The sequence below is a fragment of the Somniosus microcephalus genome, unplaced genomic scaffold (genome assembly GCF_052327205.1).
Source record: "Somniosus microcephalus isolate GS21.2 unplaced genomic scaffold, FLI_Smic_1.0 unresolved_chr2, whole genome shotgun sequence".
NCBI lineage: Eukaryota > Metazoa > Chordata > Chondrichthyes > Squaliformes > Somniosidae > Somniosus > Somniosus microcephalus.
Window position 1 is genome coordinate 89605655 of NW_028225180.1, and position 21201 is coordinate 89626855.

Consider the following 21201-nt stretch of genomic DNA (forward strand, 5'->3'; position numbering starts at 1 on the left):
ATCACTGTGTGTGTGTGTGGGGGGAATCACAGACACAGACCCCCGTCCCATCACTGTGTGTGTGGGGAAATCACAGACACAGTCCCCTGTCCCATCACTGTGTGTGTGGGGGAATCACAGACACAGACCCCCATCCCAACACTGCGTGTGTGTAGGGGGAATCACAGACACAGACCCCCGTCCCATCACTGTGTGTGTGGGGGAATCACAGACACAGACCCCCATCCCATCACTGTGTGTGTGGGGGGGAATCACAGACACAGACCCCCGTCCCATCACCGTGTGTGGGGGGGAATCACAGACACAGACCCCCGTCCCATCACTGTGTGTGTGTGTGGGGGAATCACAGACACAGACCCCCGTCCCATCACTGTGTGTGTGGGGGAATCACAGACACAGACCCCCGTCCCATCGCTGTGTGTGGGGGGGAATCACAGACACAGACCCCCGTCCCATCACTGTGTGTGTGTGTGGGGGGAATCACAGACACAGACCCCCGTCCCATCACTGTGTGTGTGGAGGGGAATCACACACACAGACCCCCGTCCCATCACTGTGTGTGTGGGGGAATCACAGACACAGACCCCCGTCCCATCACTGTGTGTGTGTGTGGGGGGAATCACAGACACAGACCCCCGTCCCATCACTGTGTGTGTGGGGAAATCACAGACACAGACCCCCGTCCCATCGTTGTGTGTGGGGGGGAATCACAGACACAGACCCCCGTCCCATCACTGTGTGTGTGTGTGTGGGGGGAATCACAGACACAGACCCCCATCCCAACACTGTGTGTGTGTAGGGGGAATCACAGACACAGACCCCCCGTCCCATCACTGTGTGTGTGGGGAATCACAGACACAGACCCCCGTCCCATCACTGTGTGTGTGGGGGAATCACAGACACAGACCCCCCGTCCCATCACTGTGTGTGTGGGGAATCACAGACACAGACCCCCGTCCCATCACTGTGTGTGTGGGGGAATCACAGACACAGTCCCCCGTCCCATCACTGTGTGTGTGGGGGAATCACAGACACAGACCCCCGTCCCATCACTGTGTGTGTGGGGGAATCACAGACACAGACCCCCGTCCCATCACTGTGTGTGTGGGGGAATCACAGACACAGACCCCCGTCCCATCACTGTGTGTGTGGGGGAATCACAGACACAGACCCCCGTCCCATCACTGTGTGTGTGGGGGAATCACAGACACAGACCCCCGTCCCATCACTGTGTGTGTGTGGGGGAATCACAGACACAGACCCCCGTCCCATCACTGTGTGTGTGTGTGGGGAAATCACAGAAACAGACCCCCGTCCCATCACTGTGTGTGTGTGGGGGAATCACAGACACAGACCCCCATCCCATCACTGTGTGTGTGGGGGAATCACAGACACGGACCCCCGTCCCATCACTGTGTGTGGGGGGGAATCACAGACACAGACCCGGGTCCCATCACTGTGTGTGTGTGTGGGGGAATCACAGACACAGACCCCCGTCCCATCACTGTGTGTGTGGGGGAATCACAGACACAGACCCCCGTCCCATCACTGTGTGAGTGTGGGGGAATCACAGACACAGACCCCCGTCCCATCACTGTGTGTGTGTGGGGGAATCACAGACACAGACCCCCGTCCCATCACCGTGTGTGTGTAGGGGGAATCACAGACACAGACCCCCGTCCCATCACTGTGTGTGTGGGGGAATCACAGACACAGACCCCCGTCCCATCACCGTGTGTGTGTACGGGGAATCACAGACACAGACCCCCGTCCCATCACTGTGTGTGTGTGGGGGAATCACAGACACAGACCCCCGTCCCACCACTGTGTGTGTGTGTGGGGGAATCACAGACACAGACCCCCGTCCCATCACTGTGTGTGTGTGTGGGGGAATCACAGACACAGACCCCCGTCCCATCACTGTGTGTGTGTGGGGGGAATCACAGACACAGACCCCCGTCCCATCACTGTGTGTGTGTGGGGGGAATCACAGACACAGACCCCCGTCCCATCACTGTGTGTGTGGGGGAATCACAGACACAGACCCCCGTCACATCACTGTGTGTGTGTGGGGGAATCACAGACACAGACCCCCGTCCCATCACTGTGTGTGTTTGTGGGGGAATCACAGACACAGACCCCCGTCCCATCACTGTGTGTGTGTGGGGGAATCACAGACACAGACCCCCGTCCCATCACCGTGTGTGTGTAGGGGGAATCACAGACACAGACCCCCGTCCCATCACTGTGTGTGTGTGTGGGGGAATCACAGACACAGATCCCGTCCCATCACCGTGTGTGGGGGGGAATCACAGACACAGACCCCCGTCCCATCACTGTGTGTGTGTGTGGGGGGAATCACAGACACAGACCCCCGTCCCATCACTGTGTGTGTGGAGGGGAATCACACACACAGACCCCTGTCCCATCACTGTGTGTGTGGGGGAATCACAGACACAGACCCCCGTCCCATCACTGTGTGTGTGGGGAAATCACAGACACAGTCCCCTGTCCCATCACTGTGTGTGTGGGGGAATCACAGACACAGACCCCCATCCCAACACTGCGTGTGTGTAGGGGGAATCACAGACACAGACCCCCGTCCCATCACTGTGTGTGTGTGGGGGAATCACAGACACAGACCCCCGTCCCATCACTGTGTGTGTGTGGGGGAATCACAGACACAGACCCCCGTCCCATCACTGTGTGTGTGTGGGGGAATCACAGACACAGACCCCCGTCCCATCACTGTGTGTGTGTGGGGGAATCACAGACACAGACCCCCGTCCCATCACTGTGTGTGTGTGGGGGAATCACAGACACAGACCCCCGTCCCACCACTGTGTGTGTGTGTGGGGGAATCCCAGACACAGACCCCCGTCCCATCACTGTGTGTGTGTGGGGGAATCACAGACACAGACCCACGTCCCATCACTGTGTGTGTGGGGGAATCACAGACACAGACCCCCGTCCCACCACTGTGTGTGTGTGTGGGGGAATCACAGACACAGACCCCCGTCCCATCACTGTGTGTGTGGGGGAATCACAGACACAGACCCCCGTCCCATCACTGTGTGTGTGGGGGAATCACAGACACAGACCCCCGTCCCATCACTGTGTGTGGAGGGGAATCACAGACACAGACCCCCGTCCCATCACTGTGTGTGTGGGGGAATCACAGACACAGACCCCCGTCCCATCACTGTGTGTGTGGGGGAATCACAGACACAGACCCCCGTCCCATCACTGTGTGTGGGGGGGAATCACAGACACAGACCCCCGTCCCATCACTGTATGTGTGGGGGAATCACAGACACAGACCCCCGTCCCATCACTGTGTGTGTGGGGGAATCACAGACACAGACCCCCGTCCCATCACTGTGTGTGGGGGGGAATCACAGACACAGACCCCCGTCCCATCACTGTATGTGTGGGGGAATCACAGACACAGACCCCCGTCCCATCACTGTGTGTGTGTGGGGGAATCACAGACACAGACCCCCGTCCCATCACTGTGTGTGTGTGGGGGAATCACAGACACAGACCCCCGTCCCATCACTGTGTGTGTGGGGGAATCACAGACACAGACCCCCGTCCCATCACTGTGTGTGTGTGTGGGGGAATCACAGACACAGACCCCCGTCCCATCGCTGTGTGTGTGGGGGGAATCACAGACACAGACCCCCGTCCCATCACTGTGTGTGTGTGGGGGAATCACAGACACAGACCCCCGTCCCACCACTGTGTGTGTGTGTGGGGGAATCACAGACACAGACCCCCGTCCCATCACTGTGTGTGTGTGTGGGGGAATCACAGACACAGATTCCCCGTCCCATCACTGTGTGTGTGTGGGGGAATCACAGACACAGACCCCCGTCCCATCACTGTGTGTGTGTGGGGGAATCACAGACACAGACCCCCGTCCCATCACTGTGTGTGTGTGGGGGAATCACAGACACAGACCCCCGTCCCACCACTGTGTGTGTGTGTGGGGGAATCACAGACACAGACCCCCGTCCCATCACTGTGTGTGTGTGTGGGGGAATCACAGACACAGACCCCCGTCCCATCACTGTGTGTGTGGGGGGAATCACAGACACAGACCCCCGTCCCATCACTGTGTGTGTGTGGGGGAATCACAGACACAGACCCCCGTCCCATCACTGTGTGTGTGGGGGAATCACAGACACAGACCCCCGTCCCATCACTGTGTGTGTGTGTGGGGGAATCACAGACACAGACCCCCGTCCCATCACTGTGTGTGTGTGGGGGAATCACAGACACAGACCCCCGTCACATCACTGTGTGTGTGTGGGGGAATCACAGACACAGACCCCCGTCCCATCACTGTGTGTGTTTGTGGGGGAATCACAGACACAGACCCCCGTCCCATCACTGTGTGTGTGTGGGGGAATCACAGACACAGACCCCCGTCCCATCACCGTGTGTGTGTAGGGGGAATCACAGACACAGACCCCCGTCCCATCACTGTGTGTGTGGGGGAATCACAGACACAGACCCCCGTCCCATCACTGTGTGTGTGGGGGAATCACAGACACAGACCCCCATCCCAGCACCGTGTGTGTGTAGGGGGAATCACAGACACAGACCCCCGTCCCATCACTGTGTGTGGGGGAATCACAGACACAGACCCCCGTCCCATCACTGTGTGTGTGGGGGAATCACAGACACAGACCCCCGTCCCATCACTGTGTGTGGGGGGGAATCACAGACTCAGACCCCCGTCCCATCACTGTGTGTGTGTGGGGGAATCACAGACACAGACCCCCGTCCCATCACCGTGTGTGGGGGGGAATCACAGACACAGACCCCCGTCCCATCACTGTGTGTGTGTGTGGGGGAATCACAGACACAGACCCCCGTCCCATCACTGTGTGTGTGGGGGAATCACAGACACAGACCCCCGTCCCATCACTGTGTGTGTGTGTGGGGGATTCACAGACACAGACCCCCGTCCCATCACTGTGTGTGGGGGGGAATCACAGACACAGACCCCCGTCCCATCGCTGTGTGTGGGGGTGAATCACAGACACAGACCCCCGTCCCATCACTGTGTGTGTGTGTGGGGGGAATCACAGACACAGACCCCCGTCCCATCACTGTGTGTGTGGAGGGGAATCACACACACAGACCCCTGTCCCATCACTGTGTGTGTGGGGGAATCACAGACACAGACCCCCGTCCCATCACTGTGTGTGTGGGGAAATCACAGACACAGTCCCCTGTCCCATCACTGTGTGTGTGGGGGAATCACAGACACAGACCCCCATCCCAACACTGCGTGTGTGTAGGGGGAATCACAGACACAGACCCCCGTCCCATCACTGTGTGTGTGGGGGAATCACAGACACAGACCCCCATCCCATCACTGTGTGTGTGGGGGGGAATCACAGACACAGACCCCCGTCCCATCACCGTGTGTGGGGGGGAATCACAGACACAGACCCCCGTCCCATCACTGTGTGTGTGTGTGGGGGAATCACAGACACAGACCCCCGTCCCATCACTGTGTGTGTGGGGGAATCACAGACACAGACCCCCGTCCCATCGCTGTGTGTGGGGGGGAATCACAGACACAGACCCCCGTCCCATCACTGTGTGTGTGTGTGGGGGGAATCACAGACACAGACCCCCGTCCCATCACTGTGTGTGTGGAGGGGAATCACAGACACAGACCCCCGTCCCATCACTGTGTGTGTGGGGGAATCACAGACACAGACCCCCGTCCCATCACTGTGTGTGTGTGGGGGAATCACAGACACAGACCCCCGTCCCATCACTGTGTGTGTGGGGGAATCACAGACACAGACCCCCGTCCCATCACTGTGTGTGTGGGGGAATCACAGACACAGACCCCCGTCCCATCACTGTGTGTGTGTGTGGGGGGAATCACAGACACAGACCCCCGTCCCATCACTGTGTGTGTGGGGAAATCACAGACACAGACCCCCGTCCCATCGTTGTGTGTGGGGGGGAATCACAGACACAGACCCCCGTCCCATCACTGTGTGTGTGTGTGGGGGGAATCACAGACACAGACCCCCATCCCAACACTGTGTGTGTGTAGGGCGAATCACAGACACAGACCCCCCGTCCCATCACTGTGTGTGTGGGGAATCACAGACACAGACCCCCGTCCCATCACTGTGTGTGTGGGGGAATCACAGACACAGACCCCCCGTCCCATCACTGTGTGTGTGGGGAATCACAGACACAGACCCCCGTCCCATCACTGTGTGTGTGGGGGAATCACAGACACAGACCCCCGTCTCATCACTGTGTGTGTGGGGGAATCACAGACACAGACCCCCGTCCCATCACTGTGTGTGTGTGGGGGAATCACAGACACAGACCCCCGTCCCATCACTGTGTGTGTGGGGGAATCACAGACCCAGACCCCCGTCCCATCACTGTGTATGTGTGGGGAAATCACAGACACAGACCCCCCGTCCCATCACTGTGTGTGTGGGGGAATCACAGACCCAGACCCCCGTCCCATCACTGTGTATGTGTGGGGAAATCACAGAAACAGACCCCCGTCCCATCACTGTGTGTGTGTGGGGGAATCACAGACACAGACCCCCGTCCCATCACTGTGTATGTGTGGGGAAATCACAGAAACAGACCCCCGTCCCATCACTGTGTGTGTGTGGGGGAATCACAGACACAGACCCCCATCCCATCACTGTGTGTGTGTGGGGGAATCACAGACACGGACCCCCGTCCCATCACTGTGTGTGGGGGGGAATCACAGACACAGACCCGGGTCCCATCACTGTGTGTGTGTGTGGGGGAATCACAGACACAGACCCCCGTCCCATCACTGTGTGAGTGTGGGGGAATCACAGACACAGACCCCCGTCCCATCACTGTGTGTGTGTGGGGGAATCACAGACACAGACCCCCGTCCCATCACCGTGTGTGTGTAGGGGGAATCACAGACACAGACCCCCGTCCCATCACTGTGTGTGTGGGGGAATCACAGACACAGACCCCCGTCCCATCACCGTGTGTGTGTACGGGGAATCACAGACACAGACCCCCGTCCCATCACTGTGTGTGTGTGGGGGAATCACAGACACAGACCCCCGTCCCACCACTGTGTGTGTGTGTGGGGGAATCACAGACACAGACCCCCGTCCCATCACTGTGTGTGTGTGTGGGGGAATCACAGACACAGACCCCCGTCCCATCACTGTGTGTGTGTGGGGGGAATCACAGACACAGATCCCCGTCCCATCACTGTGTGTGTGTGGGGGGAATCACAGACACAGACCCCCGTCCCATCACTGTGTGTGTGGGGGAATCACAGACACAGACCCCCGTCACATCACTGTGTGTGTGTGGGGGAATCACAGACACAGACCCCCGTCCCATCACTGTGTGTGTTTGTGGGGGAATCACAGACACAGACCCCCGTCCCATCACTGTGTGTGTGTGGGGGAATCACAGACACAGACCCCCGTCCCATCACCGTGTGTGTGTAGGGGGAATCACAGACACAGACCCCCGTCCCATCACTGTGTGTGTGGGGGAATCACAGACACAGACCCCCGTCCCATCACTGTGTGTGTGGGGGAATCACAGACACAGACCCCCATCCCAGCACCGTGTGTGTGTAGGGGGAATCACAGACACAGACCCCCGTCCCATCACTGTGTGTGGGGGAATCACAGACACAGACCCCCGTCCCATCACTGTGTGTGTGGGGGAATCACAGACACAGACCCCCGTCCCATCACTGTGTGTGGGGGGGAATCACAGACTCAGACCCCCGTCCCATCACTGTGTGTGTGTGGGGGAATCACAGACACAGACCCCCGTCCCATCACCGTGTGTGGGGGGGAATCACAGACACAGACCCCCGTCCCATCACTGTGTGTGTGTGTGGGGGAATCACAGACACAGACCCCCGTCCCATCACTGTGTGTGTGGGGGAATCACAGACACAGACCCCCGTCCCATCACTGTGTGTGTGGGGAAATCACAGACACAGACCCCCATCCCAACACTGCGTGTGTGTAGGGGGAATCACAGACACAGACCCCCGTCCCATCACTGTGTGTGTGGGGGAATCACAGACACAGACCCCCATCCCATCACTGTGTGTGTGGGGGGGAATCACAGACACAGACCCCCGTCCCATCACCGTGTGTGGGGGGGAATCACAGACACAGACCCCCGTCCCATCACTGTGTGTGTGTGTGGGGGAATCACAGACACAGACCCCCGTCCCATCACTGTGTGTGTGGGGGAATCACAGACACAGACCCCCGTCCCATCGCTGTGTGTGGGGGGGAATCACAGACACAGACCCCCGTCCCATCACTGTGTGTGTGTGTGGGGGGAATCACAGACACAGACCCCCGTCCCATCACTGTGTGTGTGGAGGGGAATCACAGACACAGACCCCCGTCCCATCACTGTGTGTGTGGGGGAATCACAGACACAGACCCCCGTCCCATCACTGTGTGTGTGGGGAAATCACAGACACAGACCCCCGTCCCATCGTTGTGTGTGGGGAGGAATCACAGACACAGACCCCCGTCCCATCACTGTGTGTGTGTGTGGGGGGAATCACAGACACAGACCCCCATCCCAACACTGTGTGTGTGTAGGGGGAATCACAGACACAGACCCCCCGTCCCATCACTGTGTGTGTGGGGGAATCACACAGACCCCCCGTCCCATCACTGTGTGTGTGTGGGGGAATCACAGACCCAGACCCCCGTCCCATCACTGTGTATGTGTGGGGAAATCACAGAAACAGACCCCCGTCCCATCACTGTGTGTGTGTGGGGGAATCACAGACACAGACCCCCATCCCATCACTGTGTGTGTGGGGGAATCACAGACACGGACCCCCGTCCCATCACTGTGTGTGGGGGGGAATCACAGACACAGACCCGGGTCCCATCACTGTGTGTGTGTGTGGGGGAATCACAGACACAGACCCCCGTCCCATCACTGTGTGTGTGTGGGGGAATCACAGACACAGACCCCCGTCCCATCACTGTGTGTGTGTGGGGGAATCACAGACACAGACCCCCGTCCCATCACCGTGTGTGTGTAGGGGGAATCACAGACACAGACCCCCGTCCCATCACTGTGTGTGGGGGAATCACAGACACAGACCCCCGTCCCATCACTGTGTGTGTGTGTGGGGGAATCACAGACACAGACCCCCGTCCCATCGTTGTGTGTGGGGGGGAATCACAGACACAGACCCCCGTCCCATCACTGTGTGTGTGTGTAGGGGGAATCACAGACACAGACCCCCGTCCCATCACTGTGTGTGTGGGGAATCACAGACACAGACCCCCGTCCCATCACCGTGTGTGTGTACGGGGAATCACAGACACAGACCCCCGTCCCATCACTGTGTGTGTGTGTGGGGGAATCACAGACACAGACCCCCGTCCCATCACTGTGTGTGTGGGGGAATCACAGACACAGACCCCCGTCCCATCACTGTGTGTGTGGGGGAATCACAGACCCAGACCCCCGTCCCATCACTGTGTGTGGGGTGGAATCACAGACACAGACCGCCGTCCCATCACTGTGTGTGTGGGGGAATCACAGACACAGACCCCCGTCCCATCACTGTGTGTGTGTGGGAATCACAGACAGAGACCCCCATCCCATCACCGTGTGTGTGGGGGAATCACAGACACAGACCCCCGTCCCATCACTGTGTGTGTGTGGGGGAATCACAGACACAGACCGCCGTCCCATCACTGTGTGTGTGTGGGGGAATCACAGACACAGACCGCCGTCCCATCACTGTGTGTGTGGGGGAATCACAGACACAGACCCCCGTCCCATCACCGTGTGTGTGGGGGAATCACAGACACAGACCCCCGTCCCATCACCGTGTGTGTGGGGGAATCACAGACACAGACCCCCGTCCCATCAGTGTGTGTGGGGGGGAATCACATACACAGACCCCCGTCCCATCACTGTGTGTGGGGGAATCACAGACACAGACCCCCGTCCCATCACCGTGTGTGTGGGGGAATCACAGACACAGACCCCCGTCCCATCACTGTGTGTGGGGGGGAATCACAGACACAGACCCCCGTCCCATCACTGTGTGTGTGTGTGGGGGGAATCACAGACACAGACCCCCGTCCCATCACTGTGTGTGTGTGGGGGGGAATCACAGACACAGACCCCCGTCCCATCACTGTGTGTGTGTGTGGGGGAATCACAGACACAGACCCCCGTCCCAACACTGTGTGTGTGTGGGGGGGAATCACAGACACAGACCCCCGTCCCATCACTGTGTGTGTGTGGGGGGGAATCACAGACACAGACCCCCGTCCCATCACCGTGTGTGCAGACCCTGCCCATCTCTCTGTGATACAGGAGGGTAGCCACATTCCTGGGATGGTCCTGGGTGGAGACAGTGGCTGGGGCTGTCTGATGGAGTCAGTTGTGTGTTTTACTGTTCTCTTTGTGAATTACTGTATCAATAATCACTCCCATTACTTTGCAGAGAGAAATCAGTCACGGCTTACCTCCGACTCCCAAAGTCCATGTGAGTACAGATATGAACGGCTTAACAAATAAGAAAGCAGATTAAAGAGTAACTTTCAAAAGGAGAATGTGGCAGCATAGAGGTTACGTCACTGGTCTAGTAATCCAGAGGCCTGGGCTGGTGATCGCCAGTCTCCAGTTCAAAATGGGAAATTTAAATCCAGTTAATTAAATAAATCTGGACTACAAAGCTCGTATCAGTAATCAGAAACTACCGGATTGTTACTAATGGTTCACTCACGTCCTTCAGGGAAGGAAATCTGCCGTCCTTACCCGGTCTGGCCGAGGCTTGACTCCAGACCCCACACACCAATGTGGTTGACTCTTAACGGCCCAGCGAGACACTCAGTTGGACCGAACCGCTTCTCAAGGGCGACTAGGGCTGGGCTGTAAATGCTGGGCCCTGCCAGCGATGCCCACATCCAAATTACATGAATGTGCAGGGCTGTGGGGAGAGAGCGGGGGGGGGGGGGCGGGGGGGGGGACTAATTGGAGAGCTCTTTCAAAGAGCTGGCACAGGCACGATGGGCCGATTGGCCTCCTCCTGGGCTGTATGATTCTATAATTATGCACAAGTTAGACTGTTATGAAAATACATCATTTGACCCATTTGTTAGCTGTGGCTCAGAAGGTCGTGGGTCCGAGCCCTGACTCCAGAGACTCCAGCCCAGAATTCAGGCCGACACTCCCCGCTGTCTTGCACTCCCCATCGAGGGAGCGCGACACCGTCGGAGATGCCGTCTTTCGGATTTGCGTTATCACAGGGGCGCTGTACATCGGTCAGAGGCCCACAAGCCTTACCGCACTCTAAGCATTTGCCTTTGCCTCTCTGCTTTGTAGATGGGAGCCTGCTTCTCAAAGGTCTTCAATGGCTGCCCTCTGAAGATTAACTGCTCCATTTCCTGGATTCACCCCAAGACCAGAGGTAACAGTGTAGAACTGCCATGTGGGGTTAACAACCAGTCTGAGTTTGCAGCCGGTCACATGAGGTGCGAGACTAGGGGACTGAGCTACATTGTTCCCCGGTCCGGCAACGCCTCGATTTTAAAATTCTCATCCTGGTGTTCAAATCCCTCCACGGCCTCCTCGCCCCCCCTCCCTATCTCTGTAACCTCCTCCAGCACCTACAACCCTCCCTATCTCTGTAACCTCCTCCAGCCCTACAACCCTCCCTATCTCTGTAACCTCCTCCAGCCCCTACAACACTCCCTATCTCTGTAACCTCCTCCAGCCCCTACAACCCTCCCTATCTCTGTAACCTCCTCCAGCCCCTACACCCCTCCCTATCTCTGTAACCTCCTCCAGCCCCTACACCCCTCCCTATCTCTGTAACCTCCTCCAGCCCCTACAACCCTCCCTATCTCTGTAACCTCCTCCAACCCCTACACCCCTCCCTATCTCTGTAACCTCCTCTGGCCCCTGCACCCCTCCCTATCTCTGTAACCTCCTCCAGCCCCTACAACCCGCCCTATCTCTGTAACCTCCTCCAGCCCCTACAACCCTCCCTATCTCTGTAACCTCCTCCAGCCCCCTACACCCCTCCCTATCTCTGTAACCTCCTCCAGCCCTACAACTCTCCCTATCTCTGTAACCTCCTCCAGCCCCTACAACCCTCCCTATCTCTGTAACCTCCTCCAGCCCCCTACACCCCTCCCTATCTCTGTAACCTCCTCCAGCCCTACAACCCTCCCTATCTCTGTAACCTCCTCTGGCCCCTACAACCCTCCCTATCTCTGTAACCTCCTCCAGCACCCTACACCCCTCCCTATCTCTGTAACATCCTCCAGCCCCTACACCCCTCCCTATCTCTGTAACCTCCTCTGGCCCCTACACCCCTCCCTATCTCTGTAACCTCCTCCAGCCCCTACAACCCTCCCTATCTCTGTAACCTCCTCCAGCCCCTACAACCCTCCCTATCTCTGTAACCTCCTCCGGCCCCTACAACCCTCCCTATCTCTGTAACCTCCTCCAGCCCCTACAACCCTCCCTATCTCTGTAACCTCCTCCAGCCCCTACAACCCTCCCTATCTCTGTAACCTCCTCCAGCCCCTACAACCCTCCCTATCTCTGTAACCTCCTCCAGCCCCTACAACCCTCCCTATCTCTGTAACCTCCTCCAGCCTCTACAACCCTCCGAGATCTCTGCGCTCCTCCAATTCTGGTCTTTTGCACATCCCCCGATTTCCATCACTCCACCATTGGCGGCCGTGCCTTCAGCGGCCTGGGCCCCGAGCTCTGGAATTCCCTCCCTAAACCTCTCCGCCTCACTACTGAGGGAGTGATGCAGTCGAAGGGGCAGTACTGAGGGAGTGATGCAGTCGGAGGGGCAGTACTGAGGGAGCACAGCACTGAAGGAGCGCCTCACTGAGGGAGCGCCGCATTGTCGGAGGGGCAGTACTGAGGGAGCGCCGCACTGTCGGAGGGGCTGTACTGAAGGACGGCCGCACTGTCGGAGGAGCAGTACTGAGGGAGGGCCGCACTGTCGGAGCTCCGCACTGTCGGAGGGACAGTACGGAGGGAGTGCCGCACTGTCGGAGGGGCGGTACTGAGGGAGCGCCGCACTGTCGGAGGGGCAATACTGAGGGAGCGCCGCACTGTCGGAGGGGCTGTACTGAGGGAGCTCCGCACTGTCGGAGGGGCAGTACGGAGGGAGTGCCGCACTGTCGGAGGGGCAGTGCTGAGGGAGCGCCGCAAAGTCGGAGGGGCAGTGCTGAGGGAGCGCCACACTGTTGGAGGGGCAGTGCTGAGGGAGCTCCGCACTGTCGGAGGGGCAGTACTGAGGGAGATCCGCACTGTCGGAGGGGCAGTACTGAGGGAGCGCCGCACTGTCAGAGGGGCAGTACTGATGGAGCGCCGCACCGTCGGAGGGGCAGTACTGAGGGAGCGCCGCACTGTCAGAGGGGTAGTACTAAGGGAGCATTTCCTACAATACAACAGTGACCACAATGCAAAAAAAGTACTTCACTGGCTGTAAAGCGCATTGGGACGTCCTGAGGTGGTGAAAGGCGCTGGAGAAATGGGGAGTTATTTTTTCTTTCTTTACAGATCAGTACTTAATCCTGGGAGTGGAGGAAGGAATCTACACACTGAATCTTAATGAGCTCCATGAGGATACAATAGAAAAGGTAAAAGATTTATTTTCCTGCTCCAGTTCACACTGACTCTCACTGGGGTACGGGTTCCACACACACTGACTCTCACTGGGGTACGGGTTCCACAGACACAGACTCTCACTGGGGTACGGGTTCCACACACACTGACTCTCACTGGGGTTCGGGTTCCACACACACTGACTCTCACTGGGGTACGGGTTCCACAGACACTGACTCTCACTGGGGTACGGGTTCCACACACACTGACTCTCACTGGGGTACGGGTTCCACACACACTGACTCTCACTGGGGTACGGGTTCCACACACACTGACTCTCACTGGGGTACGGGTTCCACACACACTGACTCTCACTGGGGTACGGGTTCCACACACACTGACTCTCACTGGGGTACGGGTTCCACACACACTGACTCTCACTGGGGTACGGGTTGCACACACACTGACTCTCACTGGGGTACGGGTTCCACACACACCGACTCTCACTGGGGTACGGGTTCCACGCACACCGACTCTCACTGGGGTACGGGTTCCACACACACTGACTCTCACTGGGGTACTGGTTCCACACACACTGGCTCTCACTGGGGTACGGGTTCCACACACACTGACTCTCACTGGGGTACGGGTTCCACACACACTGACTCTCACTGGGGTACGGGTTACACACACACTGACTCTCACTGGGGTACGGGTTCCACACACACTGACTCTCACTGGGGTACGAGTTCCACACACACTGACTCTCACTGGGGTACGGGTTCCACACACACTGATTCTCACTGGGGTACGGGTTCCACACACACTGACTCTCACTGGGGTACGAGTTCCACACACACTGACTCTCACTGGGGTATGGGTTCCACACACACTGACTCTCACTGGTGTAGGGGTTCCACACACACTGACTCTCACTGGGGTACGGGTTCCACACACACTGACTCTCACTGGGGTACGGGTTCCACACACACTGACTCTCACTGGGGTACGGGTTCCACACACACTGACTCTCACTGGGGTACGGGTTCCACACACACTGACTCTCACTGGGGTACGGGTTCCACAGGCACTGACTCTCACTGGGGTATGGGTTCCACACACACTGACTCTCACTGGGGTACGGGTTCCACACACACTGACTCTCACTGGGGTACGGTTCCACACACACTGGCTCTCACTGGGGTACGGGTTCCACACACACTGACTCTCACTGGGGTACGGGTTCCACACACACTGACTCTCACTGGGGTACGAGTTCCACGCACACTGACTCTCACTGGGGTACGGGTTCCACACACACTGATTCTCACTGGGGTACGGGTTCCACACACACTGACTCTCACTGGGGTACGGGTTCCACACACACTGACTCTCACTGGGGTACGAGTTCCACACACACTGACTCTCACTGGGGTATGGGTTCCACACACACTGACTCTCACTGGTGTAGGGGTTCCACACACACTGACTCTCACTGGGGTACGGGTTCCACACACACTGACTCTCACTGGGGTACGGGTTCCACACACACTGACTCTCACTGGGGTACGGGTTCCACACACACTGACTCTCACTGGGGTACGGGTTCCACACACACTGACTCTCACTGGGGTACGGGTTCCACAGACAATGACTCTCACTGGGGTACGGGTTCCACAGACACTGACTCTCACTGGGGTACGGTTCCACACACACTGACTCTCACTGGGGTACGGGTTCCACAGGCACTGACTCTCACTGGGGTACGGGTTCCACACACACTGACTCTCACTGGGGTACGGGTTCCACACACACTGACTCTCACTGGGGTACGGTTCCACACACACTGGCTCTCACTGGGGTACGGGTTCCACACACACTGACTCTCACTGGGGTACAGGTTCCACACACACTGACTCTCACTGGGGTACGGGTTCCACACACACTGACTCTCACTGGGGTACGGGTTACACAGGCACTGACACTCACTGGGGTCCGGGTTCCACACACACTGACTCTCACTGGGGTACGGGTTCCACAGACACTGACTCTCACTGGGGTACGGGTTCCACACACCCTGACTCTCACTGGGGTACGGGTTCCACACACATTGACTCTCACTGGGGTACGGGTTCCACACAGACTGACTCTCACTGGGGTACGGGTTCCACAGACATTGACTCTCACTGGGGTACGGGTTCCACCCACACTGACTCTCACTGGGGTACGGGTTCCACACACACTGACTCTCACTGGGGTATGGGTTCCACACACACTGACTCTCACTGGCGTACGGGTTCCAAACACACTGACTCTCACTGGGGTACGGGTTCCACACGCACTGACTCTCTCTGGGGTACGGGTTCCACACACACTGACTCTCACTGGGGTACAGGTTCCACACACACTGACTCTCACTGGGGTACGGGTTCCACAGACACTGACTCTCACTGGGGTACGGGTTCCACACACACACTGACTCTCACTGGGGTACAGGTTCCACAGACACTGACTCTCACTGGGGTACGGGTTCCACACACACTGACTCTCACTGGGGTACGGGTTCCACACACACTGACTCTCACTGGGGTACAGGTTCCACACACACTGACTCTCACTGGGGTATGGGTTCCACACACACTGATTCTCACTGGGGTACGGGTTCCACACACACTGACACTCACTGGGGTACGATTTCCACACACACACTGACTCTCACTGGGGTACAGGTTCCACAGACACTGACTCTCACTGGGGTACGAGTTCCACACACACTGACTCTCACTGGGGTACGGGTTCCACACACACTGACTCTCACTGGGGTACAGGTTCCACACACACTGACTCTCACTGGGGTACGGGTTCCACACACACTGACTCTCACTGGGGTACGGGTTCCACACACACTGACTCTCACTGGGGTATGGGTTCCACACACACTGACTCTCACTGGGGTACGGGTTCCACACACACTGACACTCACTGGGGTACGGGTTCCACACACACACTGACTCTCACTGGGGTACAGGTTCCACAGACACTGACTCTCACTGGGGTACGGGTTCCACACACACTGACTCTCAGTGGGGTACGGGTTCCACACACACTGACTCTCACTGGGGTATGGGTTCCAAGGGCACTTGACACCCTGCTGCACCTCGCCTGTACTTCATGTGTGAGCCCCGGCGGTTCGACCGTGGAAGGCATCACAGTGCAGCTTCGATCCTGTGTGTGTGGGGCTCACTCCCACTCCGGGTGAGGTCAGGCTCACTCAGCACAGGTCGCGGATGGAGCCTGGGCCCTTGCGGTCTGTACGGTTCAATCACTCACTGCTGTGGCCATCAGGAGAGAGGCGCGGCGAATCCCGCGATGAAAGCTATGCTGACTTTCTCCAACCTTCCTTCTGCAGCTGCTCCCTCAGAGATGCTCCTGGCTCTTTGTTCTGAACAATGTCCTGATGTCCGTCACTGGTGAGTAAGCCTGCCGTTCGCGAGCCCACGCTGTCACAACGCGGTTTAATGGACACCTGCAGCTTGGTTCCGCCACTTTCTGCCCATCGGCCAGGTATTGCGTTTTTACAGGGAAGGTCACTCTGGGTGAGGGAGCCCTAGTGACGGGAGGGCTCCCTGAATATTCAGGATTGGGAATCGGTCTTTGATAGAGGCCGGCGCCTTGCTGCTCGCTATCTCGCCGTATCCCTTCTCTCTGCGGAACCCTCTTACCGTTAGTTATCCCTTTCTTTCCATTCGTTCACGAACAGGGTAACTATTCACATTGGCAGCAGGTGGGTAGTGGTGTTCCACAAGGATCAGCGCTGGGACCACTGCCGGTCACAATTTACATTAACGATTTAGACTTTGGAATCAAAAACACAATTTCTAAATTTGCGGATGACACCAAATTGGGGGGGATAGTCAATACTGAGGAGGACTGCAACAAGTTACAGGAGGACATTAATAAACTTGCAGAATGGGCATAGAATTGGCAAATGAAGTTCAACACAGATAAATGTGAGGTATTACATTTTGGTAGGAAGAATAGGGATGTCACTTATCACTTGGAGGGTGCGAGTCTAGGTGGGGTAGAGGAACAAAGGGATCTGGGAGTACAGATACACAAATCACTAAAAGTTGCGACGCAGGTTAGCAAGGCCATAAAACAGGCAAACCAGGCACTAGGGTTTATTTCTAGAGGGATAGAATTGAAAAGTAGGGAAGTTATACTAAACCTGTATCGAACCTTGGTCAGACCACACTTGGAGCACTGCGTACAGTTCTGGTCACCATATTATAAAAAGGATATCGAGGCACTGGAGAGGGTGCAGCGAAGATTTACAAGGATGATACCAGAAATGCGAGGGTATACATATCAGGAAAGGATGAACAGGCTGGGTCTCTTTTCTCTTGAGGCTGAGGGGTGACCTAATAGAGGTCTTTAAAATGATGACAGGTTTTGATAGAGTGGATACAGAGAGAATGTTTCCACTTGTGGGGAAGAGCAAAACTAGAGGCCATCAATATAAGATAGTCACCAAGAAATCCAATAGGGAATTCAGGAGAAACTTCTTTACCCAGAGAGTGGTGAGAATGTGGAACTCGCTCCCACAGGGAGTGGTTGAAGCGAATAGTATCGATGGATTTAAGGGGAGGCTGGACAAGCGTATGAGGGAGAAGGGAATCGAGGGTTACGCGGATAGAGTTGGATGAGGAAAGACGGGAGGAGGCTCGAGTGGAGCATAAACGCCGGCATGGACTGGTTGGGCCGAATGGCCTGTTTCTGTGCCGGGTATCCTGTGTAATCCTATTCTCGGGATGTGGGCGTCACTGGCAAGGCCCAGCATTTATTGCCCATCCCTAGTTGCCCTTCAGAAGGCGGTGGTGAGCCGCCACCTTGAACCGCTGCAGTCCGTGTGGTGAAGGTGCTCACTGTTGGGTCGGGAGTTCCAGGATTTGGACCCAGTGACGATGAAGGAACGGCCAATATATCTCCAAGTCGGGATGGTGTGGAACTTGGAGGTGGCAGTGTTCCCATGCGCCTGCTGCCCTTGTCCTTCTAGGTGGAAGAGGTGGCGGGTTTGGGAGGTGCTGCCGGAGAAGCCTTGGCGAGTTGCTACAGTGCATCTTGTAGATGGTCCACACTGCAGCCACGGTGCGCCGGTGGTGGAGGGAGCGGGTTTGGGAGGTGCTGCCGGAGAAGCCTCGGCAAGTTGCTACAGTGCATCTTGTAGATGGTCCACACTGCAGCCACGGTACGCCGGTGGTGGAGGGAGCAGGTTTGGGAGGTGCTGCCGGAGAAGCCTCGGCGAGTTGCTCGAATGCATCCTGCCTCTTGAAGTCACTTGACTTGTTGCTCTCCCCCTGGATCTCAGCTCCCTGCCCCAAGAGATGGGAGGAGGTGGAAACGCTAAGTGTGCAGCCAGTCTCGGGAAGAGATAGGGTTCCATGGAACCGCGGCGGAGTGTTGTAGGATGAGCGTTGCCCTTGGACCCGTCCCCCAACATTGGAGAGCTGTTCTCTGGAGAGGGAGGGTCCATGGTGAGGAGCTGTGTAGAGCGGGGTGGGGTGGGGCGGGGCGGGCGGTGTGTGTTTTCCTGCCTGTGATTGATTGGCTCACTCCCTCTTCTCTTGTGCTGCAGGGAAATCTTTACAGCTGTACACTCACAATCTACTGACGCTGTTTGAGCAGAGGAAGCACCTGCACAAAAGACAGGTTCACATCGCACTCCCGACCAACAGGCTGACGGACAGAATAATACCCAAGTAGGCATTCTCCTCATCTCCAAACCCCTGTCCTACTCACGTGTCCTCCTCTCTCTGTGCTGTTGACCCTACTCTGGTCAATCCTCCTCTGATCTTCTCTCGCTCGGTCCCCCAATCCCCCCATCCGACTCCCTCTTCCTGCTCCCCGCATTCTCATTGTCTTTGGACCGCGACGCATTGGCCCATCTCCTGTTCTAACTCATCGCGTCCCCAAGGCTGCGGAGCTCCTCACCTCTCACAATCTAGCCTTCCTCTAAGTCTACAAGCTTGCTCTTCCCTAAATCACTACATCCTGATTCACCTCACCTACTCGCCAAACCCTTGGTGATGCCCTGTACCATGGGACTTCAGCACTTCAGAACCGTTCCTTCGCTTTTCTTTGAAGTATAATTGTAAGGTGTTTTGCATCTGTAACAAAGTGCGGCGTTACCATGTGCCGTTTGGAGTATAACGCCTGGGAATGTGACATATGTGCGTGTGACGCAAGGCTACGCTGGCGTTGAGAGTTATACTGTGTCAGCTTGGCTCAGTGGATCCATCTCGCCTCTGAGTCAGAAGGTCGTGGGCTCAAGGCCCAACTCCAGAGACTATTCTTCCAATAGTGGCCCTGGGAGCTTTAACATCCACCCAAGTGGAGCAGAGGGTGCACCAGTGTAACATCTCATCTAAAGACAGCACCTCCGACAGTGCGGCGCTCCCTCAGTACCGCCCCTCCGACAGTGCAGCGCTCCCTCAGTACCGCCCCTCCGACAGAGCGGCGCTCCCTCAGTACTGCCCCTCCAACAGTGCGGCGCTCCCTCAGTACTGTCCCTCCGACAGTGCGGCGCTCCCTCAGTACTGCCCCTCCGACAGTGCGGTGCTCCCTCAGTACTGTCCCTCCGACAGTGCGGCGCTCCCTCAGTACTGCCCCTCCGACAGTGCGGCGCTCCCTCAGTACTGCCCCCCCGACAGTGCGGCGCTCCCTCAGTACTGCCCCTCCAACAGTGCGGCGCTCCCTCAGTACTGCCCCTCCGACAGTGCGGTGCTCCCTCAGTACTGCCCCTCCGAGAGTGCGGCGCTCCCTCAGTACTGCCCCTCCGACAGTGCGGCGCTCCCTCAGTACTGCCCCTCCGACAGTGCGGCGCTCCCTCAGTACTGGCCCTCCGACAGTGCGGCGCTCCCTCAGTACTGCCCCTCCGAGAGTGCGGCGCTCCCTCAGCACTGCCCCTCCGACAGTGTGGCGCTCCCTCAGCACTGCCCCTCCGACAGTGCGGCGCTCCCTCAGTACTGCCCCTCCGACAGTGCGGCGCTCCCTCAGCACTGCCCCTCCGACAGTGCGGCGCTCCCTCAGCACTGCCCCTCCGACAGTGCGGCGCTCCCTCAGTACTGGCCCTCCGACAGTGCGGCGCTCCCTCAGCACTGCCCCTCCGACAGTGGGGCGCTCCCTCAGCACTGCCCCTCCGACAGTGCGGCGCTCCCTCAGCACTGCCCCTCCGACAGCGCGGTGCTCCCTCAGCACTGCCCCTCCAACAGCGCGGCGCTCCCTCAGTACTGCCCCTCCGACAGTGCGGCGCTCCCTCAGTACTGCCCCTCCGACAGCGCGGCGCTCCCTCAGTACCGCCCCTCCGACAGTGCGGCGCTCCCTCAGTACCGCCCCTCCGACAGTGCGACGCTCCCTCAGTACTGCCCCTCCGACAGTGCGGCGCTCCCTCAGTACCGCCCCTCCAACAGTGCGGTGCTCCCTCAGTACTGCCCTACCGACAGTGCGGCGCTCCCTCAGTACCGCCCCTCCGACAGTGCGGCGCTCCCTCAG

General features: G+C 57.8%; 1 protein-coding gene across 5 annotated transcripts in view; it reads left to right on the plus strand.

The window, feature by feature from the left end:
- Window positions 1-21201, plus strand: part of map4k2 (mitogen-activated protein kinase kinase kinase kinase 2) — a 143992-nt gene that overhangs the window by 104745 nt on the left and 18046 nt on the right. For all 5 annotated transcript variants that reach the window (XM_085976307.1, XM_085976308.1, XM_085976309.1 and 2 more), the window contains 5 exons: window positions 10520-10561; window positions 11401-11485; window positions 13606-13685; window positions 17060-17120; window positions 19286-19409. In XM_085976307.1, coding sequence (XP_085832433.1) covers window positions 10520-10561; window positions 11401-11485; window positions 13606-13685; window positions 17060-17120; window positions 19286-19409 — 392 coding nt within the window. The remainder of the gene's footprint in view (window positions 1-10519; window positions 10562-11400; window positions 11486-13605; window positions 13686-17059; window positions 17121-19285; window positions 19410-21201) is intronic.